Source organism: Pongo pygmaeus, chromosome 11, assembly GCF_028885625.2.
Source record: "Pongo pygmaeus isolate AG05252 chromosome 11, NHGRI_mPonPyg2-v2.0_pri, whole genome shotgun sequence".
Lineage (NCBI taxonomy): Eukaryota > Metazoa > Chordata > Mammalia > Primates > Hominidae > Pongo > Pongo pygmaeus.
Genome location: NC_072384.2, coordinates 110,190,866 through 110,217,008, shown reverse-complemented (window position 1 = coordinate 110,217,008; position 26,143 = coordinate 110,190,866). Strand labels below are relative to the sequence as shown.

Here is a 26,143-nt window from a genome sequence, read left to right as displayed (position 1 = left end):
CTCATTAACTGGCTAAAGAGACTAGAAACACTTTATTAGCTCATAAGATAGATTAAATTCAGCTCAGAGAGGGAGAGGGTCGGGGAGCTGTGGGACTGGAAAACTACATTTTGGGTACAACGTGCCCTACTCAGGTGATGGATGCATTAAAATCTCAGAATTCACTACTATAAAATTAATTCATCTATGTGGTCAAAAACTGCTTGTACCCCAAAAGCCATTGAAATAAAAAAATAAAGAAATAAAGAGAAAATTTGTTCAGAGGATCACAGAAAATCTCACAGAAGGTCTCAAAGTTTGTGGACTTTGACAAATTGGTGTTTTGACTGATGGAGAATGGGGAGAGTAGACATTCGAGGGGACAGTCCTGAAAGATTTATGTTCATGGAAATGCACTATGTGCTCAGAGACTGACAGAGGGGTCACATAATTGAAGTACAATTTTGTGAGAGGAAATAATGTACAGGAAGGCTGAAAAGGTAGATTTGGATCAGATCCTAGAGTTCTTGAAGTTGAACTTCATTTTACATTCTTGAGAAGGATGAAAGGTAGTTTCTGAGTGGGAGAAGTAACCTGATCACTTATGCCAGGGACGTTGTACTAGCTACCCAGGAATGCTGAGACAAACATGGACTCTGCTTTCAAAAATTCATGTCAGAACTGGGTATTATTGAACGTACATTAGGAGGAAAGTATTTAAATACATATTCTTTAGGTACGTTAGCTCATTTCAGTTCATCAGTCATAATCTTGGAATGGTCTGAGCAAAGGTCGTGGAGAGGGCAGTGATGCCAGGCTAAGCAGTTTGGATTTTATCCTGAGGGAAAAGGAGGGCCACTGAAAGCATTTTAAGTGGATAAGAAACACACTGTAATTTGCATTGTAGCCTAATCACTCTGAGAGCAGTTTGGAGAATGAATTAGAGGGCGCAAGTCTGGAGGCTGGGAGATGAGGATGAATGTCGTATCTTGGGTGGGCTGGGCTGTAGGAAGATCTTTTCACTGACAGTGTGTAGGATGCATTAAATGAGAGGAGACTGTGAGGAGAAGACCAAATAGGAAAAAAGTTTAATCATTCAGATGAGAAGTCATGGGGATCTGACCTAAGGGGCTTCAGTGACATGAAAGAGGTGGGATCAACAGGGGAGGAGATTGGGATATGCTCAAAGGTTGGCATCTCAGATGACGGTGCTGTCAATAAGAATAGAAAGCTCAGAAGGGTTGTAGGTGGCAATGTGTTTACTTGAGGAGAAGGGTTTTATTTTGGAAGATTGAGTTCTAGGATATTAAGTGAATGTTTCCAAAGTGCGGCTGGCAATGTAGGTCTGGGATCTGAAAACTGCTATGGTTAGGGAAGTCTGTACTTACGGGTTTACAGTTGGAAATATAAGAATAAATGTAACCCTGAAGTAAGTTATATAGGAAGAAATTAAGAGAGATCCTGGAGAATATCTGTTTATGAGGGAGGAGACAGAGGACCAGGAAAGGAGACAGAGAATTAGGCACAGAGATGCAAGGAAACTCTGAAGCATAAGGGTTTCAAAAAGACAAAGGACAAAAGACAGAGGTATGTGCAGTTGGCAGTGTCAAATGCTGCAAGAAAATCAGAAGACACTTGTCCTGAAAACACCTGTTTGTGAAATCTCATGGTCACAATCTCCCTATGAACCTGAAACTCTCGAATGCATAGCACTTAATGGTTTTCCTCTCCTGTAGGAAGCCAATGGGATTATCAATTGTGACTGTTGTTTCAGAGAAGCCTCTCAATAAGACCTTCCTTGAATAAGACAGGTAATAAATGGGGGGTTGGAACATCTCTCCACGTTAAAGAGATTACTGGTGCCTCTATGTATTTCATGATACGCATTTCATTGACACTGCTTGACTTGTATAAACCCTCGTACTGTTAAAACCAAATATAATTAAATGCAGGATAAGTACAATGGAATCACATAATAACTTATCTCAATGATTTACAAAAATAGATATTACATAGGAGAAACTGTGTCTTCTCATATATAATGTACAATCGAAGCCTGAAAAGGGCAGTGCTAAGTCTTGATCATCGACATTAGCATTAATAAAGTGTTCTACTCCAACATGTCATACACACACACACACACACACACACACACATATATACATATGTGTATCTTTTTAAACAGGATGTCTTCATATAGGAAAGAAAATCCAAAGAACAGCAAATAAAGAAGGAAAGACTGATACACTTACAGAAAGACTGCACACATACTGAATACAATTCACGCCTTTTGAATAACTTTGGCACTTTGCAAAAAAGATGTGGGTAAAACTGGGGGAAGAATACCTTAGTTGGTAAGCACATTGGTAGACACATTCAGCTGAATTATTAATGGAAATTATAACAGTTATTCCAAGTAATCTTTAAGAAAAGAGGAATATATGGAAACTCTTTATGTATGTTTATGTTCAGCTCTGTCTAAAATTAGCAGAAACAACTTGGTCCTCTTGAATTTCCTTTTATTCTTCACCTTTTTTTCTTCTATGGTAAAGAAGTTGTAGTTATTTTAAGGGTCCATTTTGTTAGAATTCCTAAAGAAGTTTCATTCATTCACTTTTAGATTTATTCACTTACTCATATGCATACAGACATATGTGTTTATGTGTGTGTGCAATTTCCAAAGGCTTTCAGGAAACTTAAAGGAGGCACATCAACAAAAGAGAAAATTTCATTAAGAAATTAGAAAAAATCAGTCCTACAAAATATAAATTAGAATAGAAACCAGAATAAGGGTGTATTTTACAATTATAACAATGACTTTCAAAAAGATAATTCTTGATGAATATAGCAATTAGAAGCAAGGCTTTGAAATCTAATCTGGGAGATGGAATAGTGGTTCCTCTACTTACTATTAATAGATACGTAAAATTTTATAGGTTGCTTGACCTGTATAAACTTCAGTTTTCTTAACTGTAAAACAGAGATAGTAATGTCTAACCTCATAGATTTATTGGGACGATTAAATGAGTTGTTTATTTTTCCCCAAAGTGTTTCCTTCAGTACCTGGTACATAACAAACACTCAATAAATTGTCTTCAAAACAAACACAATCAATCAAAAAATGACTCCACTTCACTCAAGCATCCTAATTGTTATAGAAGAAAACCGAAAGCTCACGTCTCCCCATTGGTAGAAGAGCTTGGCCGCATTCCACTGCAGCTTCTGGTTTCGCTTGTTGCCCACAATGGGAGAGCGTCCCCGGGAAAGGCCTTTCTTGGTGATGTTCACGTGGTGCCCTTTCATCCACTCTGGCCAGTTGCCACGGTTGCAGCGGTGAACAAAACGAGCACATTCCAGGAACAAGGCTGCTCTGGCCACCACAGGGGCTTCCTGTGTAGGGTTGTTTAGGAAAGAATAATGTGGGATTAATGAACAATAACTTTAAATTGGTCTTAAAGGGAATTACTGTGTATTTTTAGTTTGTTTTCCTCTTCAAGTTTTGATTTATTTTGGCCATATTTCCCAGGGTGGTGTCAGTATGGCCAACACAGTAGTGAGACATCTGGAAAGCAAAATCCCCCCCAAAAATGTGGATCTTGAAGGATTAGACATTTTAGGTAGGTTTCTGTGTTGCTTTCTCCTTCTTCTCAAGAATCTCAAGCAATTACATGTCTCCAACTTTGTATATTTAAGGATGACAGTGATTTTAGAGTGAAAGAGCGTTTAGTGAGGTCTTAAATATGAATTTTTTTTGAACCCTAAATTTTACATGAAGCAAACAAATATTCCATTTCTAGAACCAGTCTTATTTTAACCAAGAGTGTCAGAAGTAATTTTGTACCAGCAATAGTCTTTTGTCTATAACCATCCATATGTTCCAAAGAGGTAAAATTGGTTCTGCACATTTTGGCTATTAAAAAAAGGAGTTCAAGACCAGCCTGGCCAAGATGATGAAACCTCATCTCCACTAAAAATACAAAAAATTAGTCAGGCGTGGTGGAGCGTGCTTGTAGTCCCAGCTACTCAGGAGGCTGAGGCTTGAACCTGGGAGGTGTAAGTTGCAGTTAGCTGAGATCACGCCACTGCACTCCAGCCTGGGAGATAGAGTGAGACTCCATCTCAAAAAACAAAAAAGAAAAGGAAACTCAATCTTGCTGAGTTAGTCTTTTTTTTTTTTGTCATAAATAACTGACTGGATTATACTTAAATAGGCATGGTTTTAATTGAAAATGTTTGATAAAGAGGAGATTAATTGAAAAATGATAGAGCATTTCTTCAGAAAAACATCGCTCCACCTTGTCATGTCAAAATGTGCTTGAAAAAGAAAAAAGAAGAAACATCTTTTAGTTGATATCCAGAATCTGGTAAGAATCAAATACTCTACTGAAATCTTTGAAAGTTTTTTTAAAAAAGTTAAGGAAAGAAGTAATGACAAGTTTTCCATAGAGGGTCAATAGATCATAAGAAAATATATATCAACTATTCATGCGTATTTTGACTTGTGTCAGTTTTTTAAAAAATACATCACAATATTATTTATCATTTTAGGGTTACTAATAACCACAGGTTACTCAGTAACCACAGATTTTCAAATTGAAATAATTTGTAATAATCATTGTAAGCAGTAGTATTCTTAACAATGTATCAATCCATAGAGTTAAAATCGAGGCTAATATAGAGTGTCAATTACATGTCCGTTAACTTTTAGAATTATAATATATAACATCTCTGTGATCTATAGTGTCCCCCCTTTAAGATTTTTTAAAATGAGGTATAATTTTTCACTATCATATAGTATGAAAGAGGTGAATATAGGAACACAGGATTCAACCTAGGTCTCATTGATGCCGGTCCTATGCTAGTTTCTCTTTGGCATTTACATTGTCTTAATTTATACTCCCATAAATCTTAGTAAAAGATAATTTGTAGAGTGCAAGCAGAAATTAACTATTAATGTTTAAAGTGGGATATTAGTCCCATGTACTATTGTTTTCTAAAACATAAATATATAAACATATCGTTTCCTCATTTGATATCTATTACAGCCTCCATCCACCTCAACCATAAAACAAATAAAGATATCCAAACTTTGTGATTTGGGTCATCTCCTTTTCTATGCCCATCTCAAGTGCTTTATGGTCCAATTATGTCAACTTAGTTGCTATCTCCCAAATATGACATCTTCTACCATTCCACATGTTGTCTCACGGCTTGCAGAGCCTTGAAACTCCTTTTCTATCCAGAAAATTCCCATTTTTAAGATTCAGGATTCAGTTAGTCATCTCCTCTGAGAAGCCTTCTTAAATCCCTTCCCTGGTCAGGCAGAGCTGGTTAATTTACATTTTTGGGTACCAAAGTATCCCAAACACACTGGACGATTCAAGTAAGTTAGTTCCTTAAGCCTTTCTTCATTGTAGATGTCTTATATGCAGCCATCAAAAATTACAATGAAAATATATTTATGTAGGTACTTAATTTTACCAAGAATATTATGAATTACCACAACATGAAAAATTAACCTATGTGAAAGACAAAATGCAAGATGAACACTAATGGTGAGAATCTATCCTTAACAATAGCTGGATACTAATGATGAGAATCTATCTCATCAATGCATGGGGTCAAGACTAGGAAGCAGGTCACAGGGATAGAAAAACTTGAGATTGCAAGGAGTCAGACGACCTTCTGCATTAAACCCAACAGTATTGCAGTGCCATGCCATATAGACTAAATATCTACATTCTTTCTTGTACTAAGTATTCATTTCACTAAACAGTTCAGATATGCAAATCTGTGTCTGGTAAAGGTTAGAACGTTTGTCTCTAAAACAGAATGTCAGTTTAGAGGTCAGGCAAGTGATGCAAATTTATTCTTAGCCTGTCACAATATGACACATTCCCAATATAAAGCAATGTGGATTCAAAGCTTAATGACAGGAAGACATAGGTAACACTGCTGAAATAGCATTATATTGTGAACCCTGGCTCCTTCAGGATTAACAAGGGTGAAACTTAACGTGGACCATATGTATGGGGTAGAGGATCATTTTATTGCCTCTAAGTGTTAGGTGGCAACTGAGAGGATTAACAATAGATGAATGAACAATCTAAATAGTGATATGTGAGACTTCTTATATGGATTAGCTTGCCTTCTTTAGATAAAAGAATTCTTAAAAAAATATTGCTGAAAAATTACTTTAGTTGCTTAAGAAGCCCAAGGCATTTTTGAATCAAAACCAATTTCAATTCTCCTGTGCTCAAAAACTTCTCAGGATAAAACTGAGATATTATCAGTTATAGGCTGTGGGAAATTCTAAACCAAGTTTGGAAATGCAATTGAGATCAATATGAAAATAATTCTCACTAACTATATGGTAAAACAGTAAGGGAGAGGTTGGTTATTATCTGATGAATTTTATGCGTGTGAATAGCCAAACCCATTCATGTTTGGAAATGTCACTGTTTCCATCAAGGATGATGACATAGAGTCACTCAAATATTGCCTTTTTATTATAATCATTATTAAGCCTGGTGGATGATGGCAGGCTTAGAAATTCTATATTCAAGATGGCAGTAAATAATACCAATTTCTGGGGTATTTTAGTATATATATTACTATACTGAAAATTGAGGATGATGCTAAGGTACAAATTTATGGGCAACAATGTCCAAGATCATTAGTAAGCAACAGCTAATTAAGTTTGCTGAGTTTGCAATGTGTGTGCAACAGCATTCAAGGAATTCTGGTGCGAGTGTGGCTGTGAGGAATTGTTTTCATTCAGTTCCTTTTAAAAGGTAGTTTAGAAAGTATTGATTTCAGGGGCAGGGTTATGGAATACCTTGGACAAAGGATTCTTCCTGAGCATAAAGGAAAGTCAATTTTCCTTCTTTTGATGGAGCTTACCTCTTATGGCTCAGTGCAATCTGAAGAAGCAGCAAAAGATGGAGGCATGACATAATGGATAGGGATGGATTCACATCACAGAGAAAAACAGCACAAATGGAGAAAAATGAATCAGAAGAATGCTGCATAGCTGAAAAGAACCACAGAGTATCAGAGGCACAGCTACAGGTGAACATCTAAACAAAATTTGACACCACTGGCATACCACAGAGAATTTGCTGGTGGTCCCAAAAGAAAAGTAGACATATTTAAATTTCTTCTTTCTCGTTAACATGTCTGCCCAAATCCCTTTTTATGCTCCATAATGTCACATAGAGGCTTCTATTCCATTATATTACAACTTCATAGTTTCCAGACAAGCAAGAATCGATTTTAACTGGGAGGGCAAAATATTAGATTGAACCTATGAAATTTCTAAATTTGAAGGTCAAAAATAGTTGTATCAGCAATTTCATATAGTTCAATCTTGTATGAGGTGTTCTCTGCATGGGTTACAGAGTTGTCCAGTTGAAATTACAAAAAGTCTAATGAATGTCATTGCACAGCATGGGAGTCTCTAACAGTTTACAGCTAGAAAACATCGGGAGTCTGGCTACTTTCCTTGACTTCTTTGCCATTTTTTCCTTGAATTTTATAAGATCATTATGTATATTGAATACTTCCTTTATGAAAGTGAGGCAGAGAATTGAGATACTAATTTCGACAGCTGTGCTTTACTTTGCCTGGGGACCTAAAAAATATTGTTGCCAAGATATGATGGTTAATTGAAGCTTATAATTGCAATACCTTCCTTTCCCTGAAGGACTATATCTAAGCTTATGATGTGCGAAGAAATCTTGACTGATCCTGAAAACTCATATAACACTGGATAGAAACTAACTGTTTTTAAAGAATAAATAGTTTATGTGGGTCCCTAGGGAATTACATATTTTTTTATTGCCTTACAAAATAAAATATAAAGCTGTTGCTGGTGCAGGATACCTGTTTATCTACAACCAGTGGAAATAAGCAGTTATTTGGGGTCTTAGTAAGCATTGGAAAGTCCTTTGCTAGGGGGCATATACTTCTGAGTCAGTATTTATTACTTAGCTGTATTGAATTCTCTGCCGGACTGAGATCAATAAATAACTGACTCACTAGCTAACAGGCTGCCTCCATCCCTGCCTATTTCTACAGTAGCTGTGGGTAAGCTGAAGAACAACATTACAGGTTAGCACATGGTCTGGAAGGCTAGTCATTTTAGCACTTACTCAGATCATGCTAATATTTTGGGTATTTTAAAAACCAAATGAGGACTTCTGTATCTGACAAGATGATCAAGTAAGAGTGAAGAATTCATTTGATTTAGAACACCTGAAATGGTGGGCAAAATATCAAAAAATGTCTATTTTTATTTTGCTTTTGTTTCTAAAGTGAGATTGAAGACAACTGGAGAGTAGAAATTACAAGAAAGTGCAATCCTGGGGGTGGGGGTAGGGATAAACTAGATAGAAATATTTGTCCTGAAGGTTTCTGACTATGGAGAGACCGGATGGATTTCCAATGGGCCACAAGTTAAAAGTTGGCACAAGTGGGTCGGTGGTCAGGTCATGTACTCCTCTGACATAAAGCCAGGATCTCAGGTAGGAGCCATCCTCAGTGGATGAATAAGAAAAAATCTGCCCCAAAGAAGTTGGTTTGCCTGACAAGGTTTGGCTCTGGGTAGGACAGAGGGGGAGAAGAAAAAGGAAAAAGTCTTTTACGAGAATGCTTAACAAAATCCCACATTTTCATACAAGTTTGGAGCACCGAGAATGGGGTAATTCCATGCCCCCCAGCCCCCAAAAATAATTTTTAAAATGTTCTTAGATTGATAATGTTTCCGGGTGTCTGACAAAATAAATGGAAATTCTCTCTGGAGAAATACTGTAAACCAGCACTTCTCAAACCTTCATATTTGAGCCTAGGCGTCACTTAGGAAGATGGATAAAATAAATTCCTTAGCTTCATCCCCGGATATTCTGATTCAGTAGATCTATTGTAGGGCCTGGAAATTTGCATTTCTCACATGCTCACAAGTGATGCTGATGTTGCTGGTCCACTGAAAAACACTACTTCTAACACAGGTCTTAAATAATTCCTACAGATAAAGTGCCAAGGAATGAGCTACATTATATTTCAAAATAACTAGAAGAGAAGATTTGGAACGTTCTCAACACAAATAAATGATAAATGTTTGAGGTGTTGGATATTCCAGTTATCCTGATTTAATCATTACACATTGTATACATATATCAAAATATCACAAGTATTCCATAAATGTGCACAACTATTATGTGTCAATAAAAAGTACAACATAAAATAATCTACTATGAACAAAAGTCAGAAGAAATAAAGTACAGAATGAAGTTCACAAAGACTACAGTGATTGGAATCGTAGTGCATCAAACATATTTGAAGATAAATGTGAGTATCGAAAGTATGATAAAGGAATTAGATGACCAAAGTTGATTAGGAAATTTTAAAACAAAATTTAAATAGAATTTTTATAAATAAAAATGTAGTACTTGAAACTTAAAACTCAATGGATAGACTAAAACACAGGTTATATCAGGTTTTTCCAACTGCAATACTATTGACTATTTGGGTCAGATGATTCTCTCTCTGTGTGTGTGTGTGTGTGTGTGTGTGTCAGGGTGCATTTTGTATTATGGAATGTTTATTAGCATCTTTGGTATTTACCCAATCCCCAAGTTGTGACAACTGAAAATTCCTCCAGACATTGTCAAATGTTCCCTGATGGGCAAAACTACTACTTGTTGAGAACCAAGAGATCAGACACAGTTGAAAAGAGAAAAGGTGAAGTGGAAAATATATCTGATAAAATTATCCAGAATGTAGCACAGAGACAGATGAAAAATATGAAAGAGAGGTTATCAAAAACAGAAAATAAAATGGAAAGATCTATCTTATACATTTTCAATTTACAGAAGAAAAGATTAAAGAAAATGTGAAGGACACAATATTGAAAAGATAAGTTGATAATTTTTAGAATAAATATCATATGTCAATTACGTAACTCAAGTACCTAATGAACCTCAAATAAGAAAAATGCTAAGAACGTTTTAGTAAAACTGCAAAAGATAAACAATAAAGAGAAGATATTCAAAGTGACTACAGTGGGAGGAGGGCAGATTACCTATAAAGGATTGTCAATTAAGCCAGAAAAGAATGAGATAATACCTTTGAAGTATAGAAAGAAAATATCAGCCTATAAATACAATTCTAGCAAAAGTATCTTCAAGTTGAGATCAAAATAAAGAGATTGTCAATTAAACTGTAACTGAGAGATCTGCTGCCAATTGATTGTCACTAAAGACACTTCTGAAATAATCTTAAGAGGAATATCTAAGATGCAAGGAAAAATGGTGAACAAAGAATATGTTAAATTTGGGGAGTAAATTTAAAACTCATTTTCCTAAAAATCAATACAAATAATGTCTAATTTGTGAATATTAATGCAAAAGCAAGATAGAACTAAATCTTGAACAACAGGAACAACAGTTGGGGTTGAAGCTCTGTTTTTGTTTTTTTTTTTTGAGACGGAGCTGGAGTGCAGTGGCGGGATCTCCGCTCACTGCCAGCTCTGCCACCCGGGTTCACGCCATTCTCCTGCCTCAGCCTCCCGAGTAGCTGGGACTACAGGCTTCCGCCACAACGCCTGGCTAATTTTTTGTATTTTTAGTAGAGATGGGGTTTCACCGTGTTAGCCAGGATGGTCTCGATCTCCTGACCTCGCGATCCGCCTGCCTTGGCCTCCCAAAGTGCTGGGATTACAGGCGTGAGCCATCGCGACAGGCCGAAACCCTCTTATTTTTTGAGAGAAGAGTAAAGAAATTCATTGATGGACTAGAAACAGCAGCGTTCGGAGGCTCCCATTGAAGAAAAAAGATAACATAATAAACGTGTGAATCCTTCACCGACAACCAAGGTATCCAGGTTCTCTCGTCAGAACTGACTTAAGAGGCTGCCGTGACCCATGGAGAGAAGGAAAAACAGTGTGGTGCGGCGGCTCACCTGGGAGCCACAAAGGGCCAGGGAGTGTCCTCCCCCAAGCCAAGGGAGGTGGTGAGTGAGCATGCTACCCAGTCAGGGAAGCCGTGCTTTTAACATGGAATTGTGCAACCCACAGATCAGAAGATGCCCCTCACGAACTCACACCACCGGAGCCTAGCATCGCCGCGCAGACTCTTAACAGCCTCTCAGCTGGAATCTGCTTAAGCCTACTGAACTCCCGATGGGGGAAGCCACCAGCACTGGCTGCCTGCTGTTTAAGCCATTTGAACTCCTTGTAGGAGGGGCAGCAGCCAGCAGTGGGACTCGCAATTACCTAACACGCTAAGCTCCTTGGGCGGGGGAAGGGTGGCACCCATCTCTATAGCCCAAGGCTGTGCTTTTCCCCTGTTGGTGCCAGGGAAGCTGCACGGCTTGGTCCCAAGACATGTCCCCCACAGCCCAACACACTGGCTGTGGCAGTCTGCAGCCAGAGTGCCTCTTCAGGACTGACCCTGACCCCTCTTTTCTCATGGGGTGGGGTTTCCCTGCAGGAACTCCAATAACTCCAGCCAGAGGCTCAGGAACAGAATCTGTATCCCCCTGGGCCTGAGACCCTGGGGAAGGGGTGGCCTCAGTCTCTTCTTCGGGCCAGCAGACTTAGCCTTTCCTCTGAGGAATCTCTGAGGTAGCTCTGAGGAATCCGGGCAGCCCAGATGAGTGGGTTTCCCCACAGCGAGGCACATCCCCTCCACCAAAGGACAAAGTGCTTCATTAAATGGGTCCTGTTCCTCGTGCCACCCAACTAGGTGAAACCCTCCAACAGGAGTTGTCAGACACCCTATAAAGGGGTGATCCTACTGGCATTCAGGTTGGTGCCCCTCGAGGTCAGAGGTCCCGGAAGAAGGAGCAGACAACCATCTTTGCTGATCTCCAGCCTCCTCGAGTGACATCTCCAGGCACATGAGCGAATCAGATGAATAGGGCCTGAAGTGAACCCCCAGCAAACTGCAGCAGCTCTACAGAGGAGGAACCTGACCATTGAAACAAAAATAAACAAGCAGAAGGCAACAACAACAGCATCATCATCAACAACACAAAAGCCCCCCACAAAAACCCCATCCAAGGGTCAGCAGCCTCAAAGACCAAAACTAGACAAACTCACGAAGATGAGAAAGAATCAACGAAAAAATGCTGAAGACCCAAAATGTCAGGGTGCCTCTTCTCCTCCAAATGATTGCAGCATCTCTCCATCAAGGGCACAGAACTGGACCGAGATCACATGGACAAATTGACAGAAGCAGGCTTCAGAAGATGGGTAATAGAAAACTACACTGAGCTAAAGGAGAATGTTATAATGGAATGAAAAGAAGCTAAGAACCTTGGTAAAAGGTTAGAGGAATTGCTCACTAGAATAACCAGTTTAGAGAGGAACATAAATGACTTGATGGAGCTGAAAAACACAGCATGACAACTTCATGAAGCACACACAAGTATCAATAGCTGAATCGACCAAGCAGAAGAAAGGATATCAAAGTTTGAAGACCACCTTGCTGAAATAAGGAATGCAGACAAAACTACAGAAAAAACAATGAAAAGGAATGAACAAAGCCTCCAAGAAACATGGGACTTCATAAAAAGACTGAACCTACGATTGACTGGAGTACCAGAAGGAGATGAGAAGAATGGAAACAAGCTGCAAAACACACTTCCGGATATTATCCAGGAGAACTTCCCCAACCTAGCAAGACAGGCCAACATGCAAATTCAGGAAATATAGAGAACACCATTAAGATATTCCATGAGAAGATCAACCCCAAGACACATAATCATCAGATTCTCCAAGGTAGAAATGAAGGAAAAACTGTTAAGGGCAGCCAGAGTGAAAGGCCAGGTCACCTACAAAGGGAAGCCCATCAGACTAACAGCAGGCCTCTCAGCAGAAACTACAAGCTGGAAGAGATTGGGGGCCATATTCAACATTCTTAAGAAAAAGAATTTTCAACCCAGAATTTCATATCCAGCCAAATGAAGCTTTATAAGCAAAGGAGAAATAAAATCCTTTCCAGACAAGCAAATGCTGAGGAATTTCATTACCACCAGGCCTGCCCTGCAAGAGCTCCTGAAAGAAGCACTAAATATGGAAAGGAAAAGCTGGTATCAGCCACTGCAAAAACACATCAAAATATAAAGACCAATGACACTATGAAGAAACTGCATCAACTAGTGTCCAAATAAACCAAATAACAGCATGATGAGAGGATCAAATTCACAAATAACAATAACTAACCTTAAATGTAAATGGGCTAAAGGCCCCAATTAAAAGACACAGACTGGCAAATTGAATAAAAAGCCAAAACCCATCAGTGTCCTGTATTCAGGAGACCCATCTCACATGCAAAGACACACATAGGCTCAAAATAAAGACATGGTGGAAAATTTACCAAGCAAATGGAAAGCAAAAAAAAAAAAAAAAAAAAAAAAGCAGAGGTTACAGTCCTAATCTCTGACAAAACAGACTTTAAACCAACAAAGATCAAAAAAGACAAAGAAGGGCATTACATAATGGTAAACGGAACAATTCAACAAGAAGAGCTAACTATCCTAAATATATATGCCCCCAATACAGGAGCACTCAGATACATAAAGCAAGTTCTTAGAGATCTACAAAGAGACTAAACTCTCAAACAATAATAGTGGGAGACTTTAACACCCCACTGTCAATATTAGACAGATCAATGAGACAGAAAATTAACAAGGATATTTGGGACTTGAACTCAGCTCTGGACCAAGCAGACCTAATAGACATCTACAGAACTCTACATCCCAAATCAACAGAACATACATTCTTCTCAGCACCACATAGCAAGAAGTTATTGGAAAACAACAAGAACAAACAGACAATGTACCAGAATATCTGGGACACAGCTAAAGCAGTGTTAAGAGGGAAATTTATAGCACTAAATGTCCACATCAGAAAGCTAGGAAGATCTCAAATCGACACCCTAACATCACAATGAAAAGAGCTAGAGAGGCAAGAATAAACTAATCCAAAAGCTAGCAGAAGACAAGCAATAAGTAAGATCAGAGAAGAATTGAAGGAGATAAAGACATGAAAAATGCTCCAAAAAAATCAATGAATCCGGGAGCTGGTGTTTTGAAAAAATAAGCAAAATAGATAGACCACTAGCTAGATTAATAAAGAAGAAGAGAGAGAAGAATCAAATTGACGCAATAAAAAATGATAAAGGGGATATCTCCACTGACCCCAGAGAAATACAAACTACCATCAGAGAATACTATAAACCCTTCTATGCAAATAAACTAGAAAATCTAGAAGAAACAAATACATTCCTGTATGCATATGCCCTCCCAAGACTAAACCATGAAGAAGTTGAATCCCTGTATAGAACGATAACAAGTTCTGAAATTGTGGCAGTATTAATAGCCTACCAACCAAAAAAAGCCCAGGACCAGTTGGATTCACAGCTGAATTCTACCAGAAATATAAAGGGGAGCTGGTACCATCTCTTCTGAAACTATTCCAAACAACTGAGAAGGAGGGACTTCTCCCTAACTCATTTTATGAAGCCAGCATCATCCTGATACCAAAACCTGGAAGAGACACAATATAAAAAGAATGTGCCTGATGAACATCTGTGCGAAAATCCTCAATAAAATACTGGCAAACCAAATCCAGCAGCACATCAAAAAACTTATCTATCATGATCAAGTCTGCTTCATCCCTGGGATGCAAGACAGGTTAACCATATGCAAATCAATAAATGTAATCCATCACATAAACAGAACCAAAGACCAAAACCACATGATTATCTCAATAGGTGCAGAAAGGCCTTTGATAAAATTCATCATCCCTTTATGTTAAAAACTCTCAATAAACTAGGTATTGATGGAACATATCTCAAAATAATAAGAACTATCGATGACAAACCCAAAGCCAATATCATATTGAATGGGCAAGAGCTGGAAGCATTCCCTTTGAAAACCAGTACAAGACAGGGATGCCCTGTCTCACCACTCCTAGTCAACATAGTATTGGAAGTTCTGGCCAGGGCAATTAGGCAAAGAAAGAAATAAGGGGTATTAAAATAGGAAGAGAGGAAGTCAACTTGTCTTTGTTTGCAGACGACATGATTTTATATGTAGAAAACGCCATCAACTCAGCACCAAAACTCCTTAAACTGATAAGTTATTTCAGCAAAGTCTCAGGATAGAAAATCAATGTGCAAAAATCACAAACATTCCTTTACAGCAACGATAGACAAGCAGAGAGCCAAATCACGAATGAACTCCCATTCACAATCGCTACAAAGAGAATAAAATTCATAGGAATACAGCTAACAAGGGATGTGAAGAAGCTCTTCAAGGAGAACTACAAACCACTGCTCAAGGAAATAAGAGAGGACACAAACAAATGGAAAAACATTCTATCCTCATGGATAAGAAGAATCAATGTCATGAAAATGGCCATACTGCCCAAAGTAATTTATAGATTCAATGCTATTTCCATCAAATAACCATTGACATTCTTCACAGAATTAGAAAAAACTATTCTAAATTTTATGTGGAATCAAAGGAGACCCCATATAGCCAAGACAATCCTAAGCAAAAGGAACAAAGCTGGAGGCATCATGCTACCTGACTTCAAACTACAATGCTGACTGACTTCAAACTACAAGGCTACAATAACCAAAACAGCATGGTACTGGTACTAAAACAGACTTATAGACCAATGGAGCAGAACAGAGACCTCGGAAATAACACTGCACATCTACAACCATATAATCTTCAACAAATCTGCCAAAAACAAGCGATGGGGAAAGGATTTCCTATTCAGTAAATGGTGCTGGGAATACTGGCTAGCCATATGCAGAAAACTGAAACTTGACCCCTTCCTTACACCTTATATAAAAATTAACTCAAGATGGGTTAAAGACTTAAATGTAAAACCCCAAACCATAAAAATCCTAGAAGAAAACGTAGGCAATACCATTCAGGACACAGGCTTCAAGACAAAAAAAAACTTCATGACAAAAATGCCAAAAGCAATTGCAACAAAAGCAAAAATCGACAAATGGGATCTAATTAAACTAAAGAGCTTCTGCACAGCAAAAGGAACTATCATCAGAGTGAACAAGCCACCTACAGAATGGGAGAAAATTTTTGCAATCTACCCATTTGACAAAGGTCAATTTCCAGAATTTACAAGGAACTTAAACAAATTTACAGGAAAAAAAACAACCCCATCAAAAAGTGAGAAAAGGGTATGAACAGACACTTCTCAAAAGGAGACATTATGCAGCCAATAAACATGAAAAAAAGCTCAACATCACTGATCATCAGAGAAATGCAAATCAGAACCACAATGAGATACCATCTCATGCTGGTCAGAGTGGAGATTATTAAAAAGTCAGGAAACAATAGATGCTGGTGAGGCTGTGGAGAAATAGGAACACTTTGACACTGTCGATGGGAATGTAAATTAGTTCAACCGTTGTGGAAGACAGTATGGTGATTCCTCAAGGATCTAGAACCAGAAATATCACTTGACCCAGGATTCACATTACTGGGTATACCCAAAGGAATATAAATCATTCTACTATAAAGACACATGCACACGTATATTTATTGCAGCACTATTTACAATAGCAAAGACATGGAACCAACCCAAATGCCCATCACTGATAGACTTGATAAAGAAAAGGTGGTACATATACACCATGGAATAGTATGTAGCCATAAAAAATGAGATAATGTCCTTTGCAGGGATATGGATGAAGCTGGCTGCCATCATCCTCAGCAAACTAACACAGGAACAGATAATCAAACACTGCATGTTCTCACTCATAAGTGGGAGCTGAACAATGAGAACACTTGGGCACAGAGAGGTAAGCAGCACACACCAGGGCCTGTTGGGGGATGGAGAGAGAGGAGAAGAAACTTAGAGGATGAGTCAATAGGTGCAGCAAACCACCATGGCACACATATACCTATGTAACACACCTGTACATTCTGCACATGTATCCTTTTTTTGTTTAGAAAAAAATTTAAAAAAAGAAATTCATTGATTTTAGACTTTTAGTTAAATATGTATGTGATTTCTATAAACATAAAGGGAATATAATAATCTACAAACTAGTAAAGGAAAATAACTTTTAAAATGTGAAACTATACCAAAGCAAGGGAAATAAATCCTAACACAATCTAAAAGGAGGCATGAAATTGAAACAAACACACACACGCACATACAATGAAATAACAAAAAGTGTAATAAACAAGCAAAAATGACAGAAGTGAATCTAAATATGTCAGTAATCACAATCTGTACAAATAGACTAAATTTTCTAGAAAAAAAATTGTTTAAATGATGAAAAAAATTAAATATAAACCTTTTTGATTTCTTTCTTTCTGTTTTTTTGGAAACAGGGTTTCATTCTGTCACCCAGACTAGAGTGCAGTTGTGTGATCTGGGCTCACTGCGACCTCTGTTTCCTGGGTTCAAGCTATTCTTGTGCCTCTGCCTCCCAAGAATCTGGGATTACAGGCATGGCTAATTTTTGTATTTTTAGTAGAGACAGGGTTTCGCTATGTTGGCCAGGCTGGTCTTGAACTCCTGACCTCAAGTGATCCGCCCACCTTGGCCTCCCAAAGTGCTGTGATTGCAGGTGTGAGCCACCATGCCTGGCCCAAATACATGCTTTTAATAAGACATACACCTAAGTAACAAACAGATAGAAAAGTTGAAAGTAAACGATTGGCAAAAAGACATGCCCGGCCAATACTAACCTAATGAAATTGTTGTAGCTATATTAGCCTTGTAGAAAAACGTATCTTAAGGTAGAAAGTATTACTAAAAATCAACGTGCCACTTGATAGTAATAAATGGTTCAAATCATTAGAAATTGTAATATTTCTAAACCTGTTTGCTTCCAAATAAATAAAACAAAAAATGTCATCACTGTAAATACAAATGAATGTATTTGTCATCATTGTGAGGGATTTCAACAAACTAACAGTAATTGATAGATCGAACAGTGAGAAAACAATCAGAACATAGATTCAAATAACCCAATTAATGAGTTTGATCATATGTATATTAGTCACTGTGTTCTACAACTGGTAAATACAAATTCTTTTCAACAACACTTGGAACATTTATAAAAACTGATAATATTTTAGGTCATAAAGGAAGTCTAAATTAATTCTAAAGAATCAGTAACTTAGAAATTAATAACACAAACTGATTTCTAACAAAACCCTGGATTTTATAAATTAAAACACACACATATCCAGATACCTATGAGTCAAAAGAAAATAGTTAAAGAAATTAGAAAGGACTTAAAAGTAAATTAAAACGAAAATACTGCTTATCAAAATTTATGGTATGCAGTTAAAGTAGTACTTAGAGGAAAATTAATAGCTAAGTTCTTAGTTTACAACAGAGAAAAGAATATCAATGAACTAAGTAATCAACTTAACTAAAGAATAATGCAATTAGCCCAAAGCATGAGAGAAAATAATAAAAATAAGAGCAAGCATTAATAAATTTGAGAACAAACATACAATAGAAAGATTAAAAAAATGAAATAGACAAATGACTGGTACATCTAGTTAAAAAACTGGAAACAATTTTAGAAATAAAAACAGGTAACTACAGATACTGCAAGGATTAGAACTAATAAGAATGTATTCTTATCAATTTTATGCCAACAAACCTTAAAATATAGATTAAACGGATAAACTACTGAAAAAATTAAAATTACTTAAACTGTCTCAGGAAGAAATAGAACTTTTGAATAATCAATTCAGATCTGAATTTCAATCATCTCTAAATATATCCGTGGACTCAATGAAATTCCAAGAATAAATCAAATGATTTTTCATGGACTCTGATAAGCTAACTATAAAATTTCATGTGGAAGAACGAAGAGCCTCAACTAGCCTAAGTGATGTTTAAAGTTCTAACTATTAATACAGAGTAGGTTGACTCAGGATACATAGAAAATGGAATAAAACAAAACCCAGGCCAGGTGTGGTGGCTTACACCTGTAATCCTAGCACTTTGGGAGGACAAGGTGGGTGGATCACCTAAGGTCAGGAGTTCTAGATCAGCCTGACCAATATGGTGAAATGCCATCTCTACTAAAAATACAAAACTTAGCCAGGCGTGGTGGCGGGTGCCTGTAGTCCCAGCTACTTGGGAGGCTGAGTCAGAAGAATTACTCGAACCTGGGAGGTGGAGGTTGCAGTGAGCTGAGATCACGCCACTGCACTCCAGCCTGGGCAACAGAGCAAGGCTCCATCTCAAAAATAAACAAACAAAGAAAACCAAATAAACAAAAAAACCAAAACCCAGAATTACATCATGCTTGTAAGGACACCTGACATTTGATTAAGATGGAAATGCACATCTGAGAAGAATGCATTAACTAGTCAATATATTGTGCTAGGATAATTATTTTTCCACGGGAATGAGAGAAAATAAAGAAAATGAATTCCTATCCTATACTATTCACATAAAACATAAAGACTTAATTGTGAAAGTTAATCTTTAATACTTTTAGAGAAAAATATAAGAATGTCTTTGCTACCTTGGAATTTCAAGACAGAAGTGCTAGCCATGAAGGATAATTTTTATGAATTATATTAAATTAAAATCTCTTCATTAAAATATATGAAAAAATTGAAGAAGAAAACAAGCTGAACACTGGGAGATGATGCAATGTAAATAACAGAAAAAAGATTAATATTGACATCACCTATAACATTTTAAAAATTAGCAATGAAAGATAATCTTCCAATAAGAGAATGAACAAAAGACACAAATGAAATCTTTTACCAAAGCAGAAACAGAAATAGTAAATAAACTGATGACAAGACTTCTTAAGCTTTAGGTTAAAATATAGGTTAAAGGTTATTACTTTAAAGCACCACATTGTTAAAAATAAAAATATTGGACAATACAGTGTTGGCAAGAACATAGAGAAACAGTTTTCATTATACCGTTGGCACTTATTTGGAATTTTTGCAACTACTTTGAAATACAATTTGGTATCATATAGTAAAATTGTAACTCAATAATTTTACTCATAGGTTTATTTAGGAAACTATATATGAATCGAGACCCATACACAAAAATATTAATAAAGGCATTGCTAAAATTAGCCAAAATTTTGAAAAAAATTAAAATGTTCACCTAACATAGAGTGGACATATAAATTGTGGTATGTTCAAACAAATGAATACCATTCATGAGTAAACATTAACATATTAACACTAAATGCATCAACAAAGAGGAACTCAAACATAATGTTAAACAAATAAAAAGGATAGCATGACTTCCTATAAATTAATTTCAAAACCAGACAAACCAAGCCAAAACAAAATAAAATAATATATTCTCTAAAGACACATACCAATGTGGTAAAATAAAACACAAGAAAGATATTAAAATAAAGTTCAGAAGAGCAGTGTCTTCTCAGAGGTAAAGATGTGTGATTAGGTAAGGGAACACAGAAACTGGAAATGTTTTATTTGTGTCATGGATATGTGACTTTTAGATTTTTTTCTTTAAATTCTATGTATTTATGATATATATTCTTTTTGTTTCATTTTATTTTATTTTATAAGTTCTGGGGTACATGCCCAGGATGTGCAGGTTTGTTACATAGGTAAACTTGTGCCATGGTGGTTTGCTGTATCTATCAACTCATCACCTAGGTATTAAATCCAGCATGCATTAGCTATTTGTCCTGATGCTCTCCCTTCCCCTGCCCTCCTAACCCTGCTGACAGGCCCCAGTGTGTGTTGTTCCCCTGTGTCCATGTGTCCATGTGTTCTCATTGTTCAACTCCCACTTATAAGTGAGAACATGTGGTGTTTGGTTTTCTGTTCCTGAATTAGTTTGCTGAGGATAATGGCTTCCAGCCCCATTCAAGTCCCTGCAAAAGACATGATCTCATTCCTTTTTATGGCTGCCTAGTATTCTATGTTGTATATGTACCACATTTTCTTTATCCAGTCTATTATTGATGGGCATTTGGGTTGATTCATGTCTTTGCTATTGTAAATAGTGCTGCAATAAACATACGTGTGCATGTGTTTTTATAGTAGAATGACTTATAGTCCTTTGGGTATATACCCAGTAATGGGATTGCTGGGTCAATTCGTATTTCTGGTTCTAGGTCTTTAAGGAATCACCACACTGTCTTCCACAATAGTTGAACTAATTTGCATTCCCACCAACAATGTAAAAGCATTCCTATTTCTCCACAGCCTCACCAGCATCTGCTGTTTCTTGACTTTTTAATAATCACCATTCTGACTGGTGTGAGATGGTATCTCATTGCAGTTTTGATTTGTATTTCTCTGATGATCAGTGATGATGAGCTTTTCTCATTTGTTTATTGGCCACATAAATGTTTTCTTTTGAGAAGGGTTCATTCATATCCTTTGCCCACTTTTTAATTTTTTTTTTCTTGTAAATTTGTTTAAGTTCCTTGTAGATTCTGGATATTAGACTTTTGTCATATGGATAGATTGCAAAAATTTTCTCCCATTCGGTAGGTTATCTGTTCATTCTGATGATAGTTTCTTTTGCTGTATATTCATTTTTAAAATCTGCACTCTCATGTCCACTGCAGCACCATTCACAATAGCCAAGACATAGATTCAACCCAAGTATCCATCAATAGGTGAATGAATAAAGAAAATGCGGCACATACAAAACAATGAAATACTATTCAAGCATTTTTTATGCTACATTTCATAGTTAGAATCTTTTTAAAAAATTCATTACCACTAGATTAAGAGGATAATTTGATAGTTTAGTTTTGTTATTACTAAATTATTTCTAATTTTCTTATGATTCAAAAGAGAATCATAAGACATTTCCCCTTTCATGCATTCCTGTCTCCTTGAAAGTACCTAATTTGCATTGATCATTAAATATCTTGTGATGTTAAGCCCCAATATGAATTATATTTGATGCAATAAGCCTGGAAGTAAGTGTGAATTAGACCTATGGTAACTGAAGGTCTTTTCCTAGGAGAGTCCTGGTTTATGTCTCTTTTCCTCACATAATTATTGATAACTCTTTCACTCTTGAAAGTGTCCTATTTTGAAAAAGAATTATATATATGCACTCCTTCTAAAGCTGTCTACTTATGAGGCTAAATAATTTAACATTAGATTTCCTCCATCTACAGACTAGGGAGAATTCTATGATCCTATGGATGGTCTTATACTTATGGAATTATTCCTAAAGCAAACTGGCATTATTATTAGTGTCATTCATACTAATAAATTGCCAGTAAATTAGAAATCACTGCTTGTGCATGTTACAAATTCAACTGGATAAATAAGGATAGACTATTTCACTTGAAAAATATAGGAAGTAGACATACCTTTTGCTTGAACTGTTTAATTTTTCTTTTTATTTTCTTTTTAGTTTTGTACTTGTAGATTATATAAACCTAGAGATGAAATGAATCCTTTCTAAAATATGTCTTTTAAAAAATGCCTTACAGTTGCATCTGCTAAATTAACCCTAAAGAGAAAGATTGTGAGGAAAAGCTGTGCTGGACTTAAAATTGAATCAATTATCCCTACATTTAGTGGTCATAGCAATAATAAAAGTAGGATTGTTTAGAACCAACAAAAAAAAAACAGGTCAGCAAAACTTTGAACACTGACATTTCTAGTATTTCTTTCACCTAACAATTCTTTTTAATTCTGAAGAAAATTACAATCTTAAAAAAATCACATTTAAGGACATAAAACAATGAAACTATTCTAATATAAAATTATGTCAAAATGCAAAAATTATATTTAAGCTGCACTTAAAAAATAAATGTAACAAAGCAAAACAATAAAAGAGAGGTGGGAGAAGATGCAAGATTGAAATATGATGATGAATTGAGCACATTTATTTTCCCCCTCCTCCTCCAAATTCTATTTGATGAAATGGCGGAATCTATAACTATGTCTTTATCTATCTCTGTATATCTATATCTATCTATATCTATATCTGTATCTGTGCCTATATCTAGATCCACATCTGTACCTCATTTGCATATCTACCTAGCATATCTACATCTATGTTTATTTCTATATTTATATCTATTTATATTATATACATATATCTAAATAAAACCACAATGCATGGAAAAACACGTAAAACATACTTAAAAACTGAGGCATTCTCGAAAGATTGGAAGTGGGTGAATCAGATATTGGATGAAACAAAATATAGAGGAAACAAAAGCTAAAAATACCTTTAGCAGAAAACATCAGTGAAAGTTAGCATAACCCTGAGGAACTCCTAACCCAGATCAATAGATATGAACAATTGCAGTTATCACATCTGTATAAATGATGGTAAACACCAAATGCTACTTTGATTCAAGCACATACAACATGTAGCTGCATTACCTTCCTCTCAGTCTGTCAGAATTCACCAACCCCTTTAGTTTCTTCACTTTCCATAGCTGAGAAACTGATTGTAAGTGTGTCCTTATTTGGGGTTCATCTCTTGGCTTAATCCTTTTGCTCTCACACCAACAAATAAGACAATGAATGTGAAGGTGCTTTATAAACCATCAAGCATAATGAAAATGTTGTGATTATTATTCTCCACCAACACATCTGCCAACCACCACCACCACCATCATCACCTATGCCTTTTATCCAACCAATCATGTCTACCCAGATTCTCTCTCTTTTTCCCTCATAATGGAAACTACTGAGCTCCTTTAACCCTTGATTGATTCTGACCTCTGGAATTTTGACCTCTGAACGCTACACACAGCTTGACCTTGACCTTGAATCAAAGACTGTCAGGTATGAAAGGAACTCCTACTATCCACACACTGCTTGATCCTCCTGTACATTCACCCCCACTGGATCCAGTCTAGTGACAAAGACCTCATTACTTCCAGATGCAGGCTACTCAATCAGTGGACACGTATGTTAATGAGAAAATGCCTCTTTATTGATGGCTCAAAAGACACTGCTTATAAGCTCCAGCGCTCCTTCATTTTCTTTCTTACCATGAGACTTATGAGATCAACCGGCTTCTGTCACCTTCACTTGCCTAACCATGTTTAAGCTATTGGGTATAAAATATGGAATTCATTATTATTGCATGCTTTAAAGTAAATGGTCTCACATAATATTTTAATAAGAGAGTCAGTATGGTAGAATACAAAATAGAAGGGCTTGGAAGATAGACCCAGGTTCCAATCTGGCTCCATCCTTTGCTGACTTTGTAGCCCTGCCTATTAATCGGTCTTTCTGAGCTTCAGTTTTTTCCTTTGGCAAAAGGGTGGGCATACAATAAATACTAATCATTCATTAATCAACCTTAGAATACTGTACACTAAGACATCTGGAAAAAAATCACTATACAAACACAATCTTCATTGGAAAAAGGAAAAAATAAGTGCAGCCCTGGATTTGAGTTTTGTTGTGTTATCATTAACAGAACCATGCCTGGCACATAGGAATCCCTCAAAAGACATTTGCTGAGTTAATTAATTATATGGTGAGTATCTTATAACTCACATTGACTCTGGGCTTTTAAATACCACCACCCTTTCCATTTGATGTATTTGATATGTAGAGAACTGCTACTCTCCCTCCCTGACTACATACAGTCCAAAATTACTTACTACTCAGGGAGGAGCTGAGGAGTGCTCCACTCACCATCACTGCTCTCATTATTACCCAGTTAGTCCAAGAATTCCTTCTGTTCCCTAATCAAATCCTGCTGCTTACACCACTACTGACACTGCATGTGGTGTCTGATATTTTCCACTCATATCAGCACTTTCAAATCATTGCCAACCTGAGAGCTATAAAGTAGGAATCTGTGGCTATTTTAATAGGTATTTCTTTTACTTTTTTTTAACTTGTAAATTAACAGAGCATTTCTTAAGTTCAAGTAAGATGAGGTATAGTTTACTGACTATTAATATTTTTAGTGACTGGCTGTTCATATACTTTTCCATTGTTTAAGTGTTTGTTTGTTCTTTTCTAATGAATTTGTTGCATTTATTTATTTTAATCTGCTCCTTTGGGAACAGAGCAAGATGTCATTAAGACAAACCATGCATGACTCAAAAGAGTGACAGCTAAGTTTCCACTATCCCACCTAGAAAACAGGAGATTGGCTCCTTGCCTTGTCAAGCTCTCCTGCTTTAGACAGACATCTCACTGTACTTTGATTGTTTAATCACCACAAACCTCAGCTCTCCTGGAGACCTGTGATTTTCTACCTTTTACAGTCACCATGGCACATATCAATACACATTGAACATGCCGCAATTTTTAAAAAATTCTCAAAGGTCACTACCCAATAATGAGAAACTGACTGAAAAAATCTTATATAATGGAAAGCAATCATTTTGGGTGATTATAAGTGGTATTAATATTTCAGCCTTAAGTGAGGCCACATACCTATCTGGTCACTAAATATCCTTAGAGCAAAAGCTGCAAATGTCACAGAGAAATTTCATGAATTACATTACAAGGTCTGGATTATTTTCCAAGGTAAAATATGAGTGACCACTGGTCACTTATTCATGTGTCATAAAACCTGAAAAAAGGATCATTTATTGGCAGGCTTAAAGTTTTTTGTTCTAATAAAAATCTATTTCAGTTTGTCTTTTTTAAAAGTTAAAATAAAATACTTTTTTTCCCGATGTTTACTTGGTATTTTGTACCCAGTGTTTATGCAGCATATGAAGACTTTATAAATAAAGATAAATAAATTGAGAGGCTGAGTTCAAAACTCATATGTGGGCGTAATTTACCTAATAAAAACACTTTCTAACCAAGATTCCCTTCATACTCTTTAATCCTTTACATGTGTATAATAACATACAATGTTCAAAGTGTTTGTGCAATTCATTTCAATTGATCCTTGCTTCATATTTTTCCTCCAACTGATGGATAATGAAATCAAGTCTTGGTGAGTTTAAAGGACTAATACATGGCAGACATAAGACCAATAATATAATAATAATGGCCCACTTTATTGTGTAGTTCCTGTATTTCAGGCACCGTGACGAGGACTTTATATCTAATATCTCATTTAGTTTTCACACTAGCCCTAGGAGGTAGCTATAGTATTGTTATTGCTCTTACATTCATTTTACAGAGGTTCAGGTAGTAAATGTCAGGGTGATTTTAACTCAGTCAGTCTGAC

The 26,143-nt window shown here is 36.5% G+C and overlaps 1 protein-coding gene across 4 annotated transcripts in view; it reads right to left on the bottom strand.

Moving 5' to 3' along the window:
* UNC80 (unc-80 homolog, NALCN channel complex subunit) overlaps positions 1-26,143 on the bottom strand; it is a 230,340-nt gene that overhangs the window by 125,932 nt on the left and 78,265 nt on the right. For all 4 annotated transcript variants that reach the window (XM_054477213.1, XM_054477211.1, XM_054477214.1 and 1 more), the window contains exon 23: positions 3,157-3,369. In XM_054477213.1, the coding sequence (XP_054333188.1) occupies positions 3,157-3,369 (213 nt within the window). The remainder of the gene's footprint in view (positions 1-3,156; positions 3,370-26,143) is intronic.